Here is a 9,518-nt window from a genome sequence, read left to right on the forward strand (position 1 = left end):
GTTTTTTTTTTCAAGGATTATTTACACTCCCTCCTTTCTAAATTAAGTTTTAGCATTTTTAATATAACATTTTTCTGCTATACACATGGATATAAGATGAGTTTAAATATATAATTCAGGAAAGTCAAAACGGGAGCGATGACACCGAGCCACGCCCCTCTACCGACTAGCATCTTCAAAGCAATATATGACCTCCTCTCTTTTTTTTTAAGTCCGACCTTGTCATGATAAGTGAGGTGGCGTGACAAGTTTTATCTCATCAAAGTGCCCAACAGGGTGGCACAAACACCAAGTAGGATGAATGCACTAGCACAAGTTACAACTTCGTTACACTGTAGGAATGTTTTGTCACGCTATCTTATACTCTTATAAAGTAAAACCACATTAGCTATTTATCTCAACATGCAAACTATCCAACTAGGCAATGCACTATCACATACAATTAAAATCCACTAAGCAAAACCCACTAGCTATTTATCTCAACATGCAAGCTGTCCAGCTAGGCAATGCACTATCACATACAATTAAAATCCACTAGCACATGTAACTGTTATGTCCACGTCAACAAGATAGGTAAGCATTTTGTTGTCCACGTCATTATACCACGTAATTCACTAATCCGTGATTCCCGTAGCAACGCGCGGGGTATGATTCTAGTAAATTAATATGGCACAAGAGCATTGTAAAAACTTTTTCAATATGCTATCATTAAGTAATGATTAAAAAATGAAAAAAAAATGTCGCCAAACCCCTTAGCCCTGTTTGGATATAGGGGTCAGCAAATCGAATTGTGTTTAGGCAGCCCGCGGTTAAAGATCGCCGGCCACCGTAAATAAAAAACTACACACAGTTCAGCCACCGGGTAATTTTTAGTCTATTCGTTTCGGCTTATTCACTCGTATCTAGCTTATAATCCACGACTTAAATAGTATTTTTCTCTCACACCAAACCAGCCATATTTATAAGCCAGTTCAGCCAAAAAAACAGGCTGTTTTTCGCCACTCGCGGCAGGCGAACCGAGAATCGGTTTTTTGTTTGTTTGTTTTTTAACTACACACAGTTCCGAAGAGACAACCCAGAATCGGATTTTAATCTGACACAAACAAGCAGAATTGGATTTAATCTGACACAAACAGCGCCCGCAACCAATTCGCCCACGACCCTCCAACCAATAGGGACGCGCCATGTCACGTCAACCCAACCACGTCATCTCTCACCGAAAGTCACCTACAAGTGGGTCCAACTTACTCCCCTGCCCCACGCGCCAGAGACCCATCCACGCCCCCATTCATCATTAATATTAATATATATATATCCCCAACGCGCTTCCGCTATACTCCTTCCTCCCGTGTCTCGTCCTCTCTCTCTCTCCTATTCGATTCCCAATTTGAAGGCTGCCCATCCCTTGCGCCGGTAGGCGGCGGCGGTGAGGATAGAGGGTTACCTGAGGAGGCAGTGATGGCGGCCACGGCTAAGTACAACCGGAGCAACCCGGCGGTGAAGCGGATCCTGCAGGAGGTCAAGGAGATGCAGTCCAACCCCTCACCCGACTTCATGGCCCTCCCCCTCGAGGTCTCAATCTCAACCCCATCGCTCACTTTAATAACGAAATTTGCCCGATCTGACCCTATCCAGGCCTTAATTGAATGTCGATTGATTATTGATTGTTTTTCCTCGTATTGTGGTGTTCGGTGTTTTAGGGTCTCGATAATTTGTTGACCGGTTTGCTTACTCTCTTTTTTTCTAGATCTGTTAATTCAACTGGTAATATGATCGATTAGCAGTAGGACCTTGCCGTTTAGTAGTTGATTGCGGATCAAGTGGAGTATGTTTTAAATTTCGTCTCCGAAGGAACGGAATATTTTTGGCAAGAAAGCTCAATATGCCAATTTTCGATTGACACTGATAAGCTTCAACATACATTCATTTGAGTAGGAGGACATCTTCGAGTGGCAATTTGCTATCCTTGGCCCGAGAGACAGCGAGTTTGAGGGTGGAATCTATCATGGCAGGATCCAGCTACCCTCGGATTATCCATTCAAGCCACCGTCCTTCATGCTACTTACGGTATGTAGTATCTGTGTTCTAATTGTCCACTGTTATTTCACTACAGTGGTTGTGAGCTGTTGCTGACTTCACTATGCGCTGCAGCCAAGTGGACGCTTTGAGATTCAGAAGAAGATTTGTTTGAGCATATCCAATTACCACCCGGAGCACTGGCAGCCTTCATGGAGTGGTGAGTAACCTTTCTTTTGTTTATAAATGACTGCTGAATTGCTCTGTCAGGTTTGCTAAACGACCCCTCTAATAAGTTGAAAGGCACCATTATTATTCATCGTCCATTTTTATATGGTTTTGTGGGCTATACGAGCATGGTGCAAAATAAATTTCTTTTTCTTTTGGTCTTTGGATTTCCATCAGGCAAGTACTTGCCTTATGGCTAGGCCAAAAGTAAATATGTTTCTTCATTCTTAGGATGAATATATGAATAGTATCGTAGTTGGGTACTAGGGTTGGTTTGCTTCTGAGAGTATGGAATTTTGTAATGCTTTTTTGGTGGGCAGTTTTCAGTGCCATTAGGTCGTTTCTTGAGAGGCATCAGGTGTGTATATGTGCAACACTGTAGTTCATATTAGTCTTCCATTGTCTTGCTTTTCTTCGCTCATGCATGCTTTGAACTCCCTTCAGTTGTAGCAATACATAGCAGTGATTTAATACTCTTTCATATATTGGCACCATTTTTTTCATAGTGCACATACATATGTTATGTACACTATACGAGCATGGTGCAAAAGAAAATGGTTCTTTGGTTCTTAAGGAATTGTCCTGCGGCAGTATCTATCTGTTTGGCCAGACCAAAGGAGGAACATATGCTTTCTATGTATGTTATGTTTACTTTTAGTTGGGAACTATTAAGGGCTTGTTTGCTTCACACCCTGCTAGGCAACAGGGCTTGTTTGCTTCACACCCTGCTAGGCAACAGGGCTTGTTTGCTTCACACCCTGCTAGGCAACAATCCTGGCCCCGCCTGAAATCGGATGCCTGGGGTTGATGCCTGCACCGGGCAGCTTTGTCTGGGAGCCAAGCAAACAGCCCCTACTGCATGTTGGAGTATGCTGTACATTCACTAAAAGCACTCAATGTTTTTGACATTTGGTTTTCAACTCAACAATTTATCGATAACAGTTTTTTTTAGTTTATTTGCATTTCAGTTGGAATGGTTTTTTCTTGTTCCAGTTGCTATAATTTGGAAATAGGCGAAATAGTTAATTTGATATTTATTAATTTCGTATGCTTCTTCGTAAATGAGCTTGGTGCTGTATTTGCATATCATCAGATGGTGACTATTATGGAATACATTTGGTTATCCAATGTGGAATGGTTTGTTTTCGTGATTTTGTGTTAAACAGAAGTTTTAACTTTTAAGTGCTAAATTAAACAAGTCTTGTTGCAGTCCGCACAGCATTGGTAGCCTTGATTGCGTTCATGCCAACGAACCCTGGTGGGGCATTGGGCTCGCTGGATTACAAAAAGGAAGATAGACGAGCACTTGCTATAAAATCACGTGAAGTGCCGCCAAAATTTGGCTCCTCAGAGCGTCAGAAACTAATTGATGAGGTAATTCCTAGTCGAACCTCAGGCTCAAAATGTGTGTCATTTCTCTATCTTTTAACGATGTACTGTTTCTACCACAGATCCATGAGCAAATGCTCATTAAGGCTCCTCCTGTCCCCCAAGCGCTACCAAATGTGCCAAATGAGGAGTCTAACCAATTACCTGCACCTGACTCTTCTGAGCATGCAGACAAGGTAGATGAAGGTGACAACACATCTGGGTCAATGTCAGGCTCGTTGAGTGGCCATCCTGTGCCAAAATCTGAATCGCCGGTTGCAGAAAACACTGGTGAAACCTCAGCAGTTGAGGTTGCCAACCATCATGTGCCTGAAGCGAGCCGTAGAGAAAACATTCCAAGAGTTCCTTCGTCTCTAAAGAATCCTGCTGTTGCAATCCAGAAGCCGAAGCATGACAGGCTGTTGACCTTGACCGCATTTGGGCTGACTCTTGCTATTATGGCACTTGTGATCAAGAAGTTCTTAAAAATCAATGGCTTGGGCGGTTTCATTGAGGGCAAGTTCTGAGTAGGGCATACCCAGTGCAGAGAGCTCCCGCTCTGTGCGTGGTCTGGGGAAGGGTGTCAGTGACAAGCCTTACCCTCGCCGGTACCCAGGGCAAGTTCTGAGTAGGAATTGTGCATAAATTGGATGTAAGAGATGACTCGTTCCTCGTACTGAGCATATGCTATAAGCTATATAACCCGTAAGATTTGTAAATGGCTGTTGTTTAGATATACAACTTGTTCGTTTGGCTGTGGCTCGTCGTAAACGATTGTAAATTTCCAGTCAGAATAGTATTTTTCTCTCACACAAACCAGTCAGCAATACATCTTCACGAATCAGCAACAATACGAACCAGTTAATCGAACAGGCTGATAATAGATGAAATCAAAATGGGACGGTACTATTAATACCCCACTGTATGTAGTACACTTGATGGAAAATTGCTGAGTTTTGAAGCATCTGATCTGATGTATATGTTTGCTACAGCGTGCACTTTATTTGGCTGCCATTAAGACCAGAATCCTCAATTCCCAATCTCCCTCTGGAGGGTTTTGTTGATTAAGAATTTCATGAAACTTGGTGTTGCAGAACTTGAGTTGGCACTCAGACCAAAAAGATGGTGAATAGCATGGTTTTCCAAACCTAGCTGGTTTCTTCTGTGTTTCTCTTTTAGGGCCCCTTAGGAACGCTGTAAACTTTCAAATTTTGTGTGTTTTTCCTGTAAAAATGAACTGATTTCTATAAAAATCTTGTACTATTCATGTGAAATTCATGCGGTTCCAAATAGAGCCTTAAAAAAATAGCTATCACAGTTACCTGTTGACCTAAATCGGAAGACAACGGTAGTGTAAAAAAGGAAGACATCCCTGTGATAAAACATGCCATTCGCATTCCCAATCGGAATTTTTCTTTTAATAAACATAGTTATCACTGTTGCCTGTTGACCTAAAACGGAAGACATCAGTCGTGTAAAAAAGGAAGACATCCCTGTGATAAAACATGCCATTCGCATTTCCCAAACGAAAAGACATCCCTGTTACTGATGGAGCACATAGGCGGGGAAAGACATCCCTGTTCGTTTCATCTTGAGATGGGACTTATTGAAGAGGGTAGAGGGGGATTTTGACTTGTAGGGGCTTGAATCCCACTCAATCCCCTTGGTTTTAGGATCAAACGAACAGGCCTGGATACTGTTAATAAATTCCAATGTCCATCGCCAAGAATGGATATCCTAATCGTAGATCTTGTTTCTTTTACAATCTTTGACGCCTCTGGATGTAGAATATTATGTAGCCAGGCTCTTTAATCAATGTTTTTCTAGGCTAGGCGGTTTCTAGGCGGAGACCCGTCGCCTAGCGCCTAGGCGTGCCTAAGCGCGCCTAGGCGTTTTTCTAGGCGGTGGCTAATACACACATATATGTTGAAAAAAAGAAAAAGAAAACAGGAGATAAGTGGACTTCACTAAAGAAAAAGGCCCTTAAAACAGAAAACAGCCCAAAGCCCAAGTCCCCTGGCACCTTATCCCTTCTTTCTCCTCTGAAAACAGCCCAAAGCCCAAAGTTTCCAACCTTCTTTCTCTCCTGCTCGGTCTCTCCCGCAGTCCTGATGCCGCACAGCCGCCGCCGCCACTGGATCCTCTCCCGCACCTCTCTCTCTCAGCCTTCTCTGGTCGGCGCGCCGCCCGCACACGCACGGGCCTGCCACCTGCCCCTCCTCCCCCACCGGCGACCTCCGCCCGCCGCGCGCCGCTCCTCCTCCCCCACCGGTGACCTCCGCTCGCTGCTCCCTTCCTCCTCCGCCGCCCAACATCCGCCTACACCCCTAGGCGAGGCGGTACCCCTCCGCCCAGCGCCTAGTCACGCCTAGGCGAGCGCGGAATCTCGCCTTGTTTTTCATTGTCTTTAATACTGTTAATTTGATTCCAATGTCCATCGCCAAGGATGGATATCCTAACCGTAGATCTTGTTTTTTACAATCTTTGACGCCTCTGGATGTAGAATATTATGTAGCCAAGCTAATAGAAACACCGCAGTGGAAACTCAGTTCCAACAGACACATTGATACAATAAACAAAAAAGTTTTGGAGTTCTAGCACACTTCATGACTAACTGGAAGCTGGAAGTGGTTGAAGGGCCTTGAGGGGATTCATGATTACTCCATCAATAAGGCCATACTCCTTTGCTTCTTTCGCGCTCATAAAGTAGTCACGGTCAGTATCTACATTGATCTTATCCAGGGGCTGCCCAGTGTGGTATGCAAGGTATCCATTTAAGTTAGCCTTGTGGTGCAGCATCTCATTAGCCTGAAGAAAATAATCAGAAACTTGAGGATGAGCAACTGCTGGTGTAAATAACAATTGTAATTCTTACTCGGTTGCCATTGGCTTGTAAATAACTTGAGGAGCTCATTGGCTTGTAACAATGCAATATATAGAGATAAAAAACAATATGCAATATATAACAACCGTAAGATGAGCTGAGTATGAAAATTAGAAAATAAGGATCGTTGTTGAGAAGAAATGAGAACTGAGAATATCTTTGGTTAAGATGCTGTACTGGTCTAGAAAAAGCAAGACATTTTCCTTAGTCCCACATTGCGAGTTTACCTGAATCTCAAGATCAGTCTCCTGTCCTTGGGCCCCTCCAAGAGGTTGATGGATCATTATCCTCGAGTTTGGTAAGCTGTATCGCTTTCCTGCATTATATTTTCACCAATTTTATGACTTCTATAACGAAGCTTGGATATGTAAGCTACACCTACATGTAGTATTTTATTAGCAATCAATACTGTTACCTTTGGTCCCAGCACTAAGTAGAAAAGCTCCCATACTGCCAAAAGGAAACATCAAACAGCAGAAAGAGTGTAAGAATCTCCAGGTAATAAAAGATAACATTGCATGAGGCATGACATAATTTGGAGTTAAACAATAATAAGAAATGGTCACAGAATCTCAATAATAAATAATAAACATGGTCACACCAACAAACCGTAAAACTGAAACACAAATTAGATCTCTAACATTCTATATTTAATTATCTATCGCTAGTTACACTAAAATATTAAATACTAAAAGCAGGAATACATAATGCTTATTTTGTGAAAGCATACTTCATTCCTACCTTTTATTCATAGCAGAACTACATGTACCAAAATTAGAATGGAAATCAAATTACTAGACATTTCTGTGCAGATAATTGAGCATGCTTGCTTGCTACAAAAGGTGAATCTGCTGAATAGTAACCTCAACACAGGGCAAGTATGCAAAATAAAAGCACATCGCTGCTTTTGCATCTGGAGTTGACAATTGTGCAATTTGAGAACTCATCTACTTAACTGAAGATATGGTACCATGGTAGTTTAAAATAACTCACGTCATGCAAGTGTTGTCTGCGAACAAGAACTATACTAGCACAACCAAGGCCATACATTCTAGTTACTACGATCCCAAATCCCAGACTAAGCAGGTTAATACGAACTGAGCATTCCAATTACTGCAACTGCAAACACAAAGGATCGATTGTGCTTCCCACATCGAGAACAGAATGAACTACATAGGGAAAATAAACCCAGACTGAAATAATCAAACATGAAGATGAAGATCATGTAACATGCAAAGCACTGAATCAATTGATGATCGTTCAGCAGAATTTGTGTTCAGTACCTTGCAGCTAGTCCGATACAAACAGTGGATACATCAGGCCTGATGTGTTTCATTGTATCAAATATAGCCATTCCTAACAGAAAACGAAAATGCATTAGTATTTAGTTGAAGCAGCTAACGCAAACATACTATGTTAGACGAGCTATTACCAGCTGTCACTGACCCTCCTGGTGAATTCACATACATAATTATATCCTACAGGAAAATTGACAAGAATCAGCACTAGATGGACGTAAGAAACCATGTTTGAATATATAATTGTCATGCAGTTGAGTCCCTAGCTAGATGAAATGGCAACATTGGCTAAACCTACAAGTTCAGTGGTCACAATTGTATAACCCAATTGCGCACCACAGAAAGTTAAAGAAGCACTATACGAAATTTAGTACTACAATGGTGGTTCACTGTCTGGCATCAACAAACAAAGGTTCATTTAAAGCACAAGCATGCTCTATTCACACGGGAATTACAGCAGAAAAAAGTTTTCCCCTTCGTTTTCACCTTAGTGGTATCAATAGCGTCGAGGTAAAGCAGCTGTGCTACAATGATGTTGGCCATATCATCCTCAACAGGGCCACCGCACCGGATAATCCTCTGCACAGAGACCAATATATAGTCACACAAACCTCACAATACAATCCAGTAAAACCCATCCTAGTAACAAGACCAAACACTTGTACAAAATACAGTGCCATTGTACGTGCTGGAAAAGCTGACTGACGACGCTCTGGAACCGCTCCATCACCATGGGCGATGGCCCACGCTCCTGCCCCGCCGCGGACTCCACTGGGAAGTAGGGCGATCTCGGCACCACCAAGTCATCCCTAACACAGGCACAAACAACATCAGAAACCCCGTGGCACCTAACGAAGCCCATTTCAGGCAGACGGCACGAAGCTCGAAGGGCTCAAGACAAATTCCACCTGATCGACCAAATCCCGCGCCGCAGAGTAGCCCCGTAAGGCACCGCTCCTCCGGCTACGGCGGCAGTCACGGCACGAGCGCACCTCCTGCTCCTGCAAGACGCGGATGGAAAGTTAGGGCCGGCAGAGAGGACGGGAAGAGGAAGGCGAATGAAGAGGACAGAAACCTGAGGAGTTGGAGAGATCTGGGAGCGGGGTTGGTATTGGGGTTCGGGTGGAGGAGAGGAGTGGTCAGCGAGGAGGAAGAGGTTGCGGTGGCGGTCGCCATGGACGGGAGTCGGAGCTCGCGTGGGGTTTTGGGCGGAAGGGGGCTTTGGTTTGTTAGCCCTCGCCTCTTATCCGCGAGGCGAGAAGAGTGGTAACTAGGTAAATAAGAGAAGAAATGGTCCCGGAGTCACTGGGGAAAGTGAAAGCGTGGGCTTTTGGGTTTCGGCCTTTCGGCCTCGTCCGCACTTGGAGGAAGCATTAGCAAGGGCCTGTTGTTTTTTGGAATGGGCCTGTTGTTCCTTAAGAGAAGAAATGGTCTCGAACGGCATGCTAATTTTTTTAGGAACAACAGGCCCATTTCAGGCATGCCATTTTTTTTTGGAAAAATTAGCATGCCATTTTTTAAGGAAACGTTAGCAAGGGCCTGTTGTTCCTTAAAAAAACAATGGCCAATTTTTTTTAATGAGCTAAGGCTAATTATTAGCTCCGTTTCAAATGATAAGACGTTTTAACTTTTCTAGGTTCATAGCTTTTATTATGCACCTAGATATATATGTTATGTCTAGATACATAGCAAATACTATGAATCTGAAAATGCCAAAACATCTT

General features: G+C 43.2%; 2 protein-coding genes across 3 annotated transcripts; one reads left to right on the forward strand and one right to left on the reverse strand.

The window, feature by feature from the left end:
• The first annotated feature begins 1,338 nt into the window (after positions 1 to 1,338).
• LOC136540038 (ubiquitin-conjugating enzyme E2 32-like) lies at positions 1,339 to 4,331 on the forward strand. The gene is made up of 5 exons (XM_066532020.1): positions 1,339 to 1,572; positions 1,936 to 2,067; positions 2,152 to 2,236; positions 3,455 to 3,618; positions 3,696 to 4,331. Exons 1-5 carry the CDS (start codon positions 1,459 to 1,461, stop codon positions 4,137 to 4,139), a joined length of 939 nt encoding a protein of 312 aa, XP_066388117.1. The 5' UTR covers positions 1,339 to 1,458; the 3' UTR covers positions 4,140 to 4,331.
• Positions 4,332 to 5,631: 1,300 nt separating this feature from the next.
• Positions 5,632 to 9,045, reverse strand: LOC136540039 (ATP-dependent Clp protease proteolytic subunit 5, chloroplastic-like). Of its 2 annotated transcripts, none has more exons than XM_066532023.1 (9): positions 8,870 to 9,045; positions 8,703 to 8,795; positions 8,501 to 8,603; positions 8,281 to 8,373; positions 7,929 to 7,974; positions 7,780 to 7,852; positions 6,912 to 6,946; positions 6,724 to 6,812; positions 5,632 to 6,420 (listed from the first exon to the last, which is right to left on the reverse strand). In XM_066532023.1, exons 1-9 carry the CDS (start codon positions 8,968 to 8,970, stop codon positions 6,223 to 6,225), a joined length of 831 nt encoding a protein of 276 aa, XP_066388120.1. In that variant the 5' UTR covers positions 8,971 to 9,045; the 3' UTR covers positions 5,632 to 6,222. The 2 variants fall into 2 exon arrangements, with proteins under 2 accessions (XP_066388120.1, XP_066388119.1); XM_066532022.1 differs by having other exon boundaries at positions 5,642 to 6,420; positions 8,480 to 8,603.
• Positions 9,046 to 9,518: the final 473 nt, after the last annotated feature.

The sequence above is a fragment of the Miscanthus floridulus genome, chromosome 2 (genome assembly GCF_019320115.1).
Source record: "Miscanthus floridulus cultivar M001 chromosome 2, ASM1932011v1, whole genome shotgun sequence".
NCBI lineage: Eukaryota > Viridiplantae > Streptophyta > Magnoliopsida > Poales > Poaceae > Miscanthus > Miscanthus floridulus.

Bases quoted from the DNA above. Each gene is read 5' to 3' on its own strand.
- LOC136540038 (XM_066532020.1), top strand. From the start codon at position 1,459: ATGGCGGCCACGGCTAAGTACAACCGGAGCAACCCGGCGGTGAAGCGG. The intron at 1,573-1,935 runs GTCTCAATCTCA...TCATTTGAGTAG, and splicing joins TCATGGCCCTCCCCCTCGAG to GAGGACATCTTCGAGTGGCA. The intron at 3,619-3,695 runs GTAATTCCTAGT...TTTCTACCACAG, and splicing joins GTCAGAAACTAATTGATGAG to ATCCATGAGCAAATGCTCAT.
- LOC136540039 (XM_066532022.1), bottom strand. From the start codon at position 8,970: ATGGCGACCGCCACCGCAACCTCTTCCTCCTCGCTGACCACTCCTCTC. The intron at 8,796-8,869 runs GTTTCTGTCCTC...CGCGTCTTGCAG, and splicing joins AGATCTCTCCAACTCCTCAG to GAGCAGGAGGTGCGCTCGTG. The intron at 6,947-7,779 runs GTACTGAACACA...TCCTTTTGGCAG, and splicing joins TGTATCGGACTAGCTGCAAG to TATGGGAGCTTTTCTACTTA.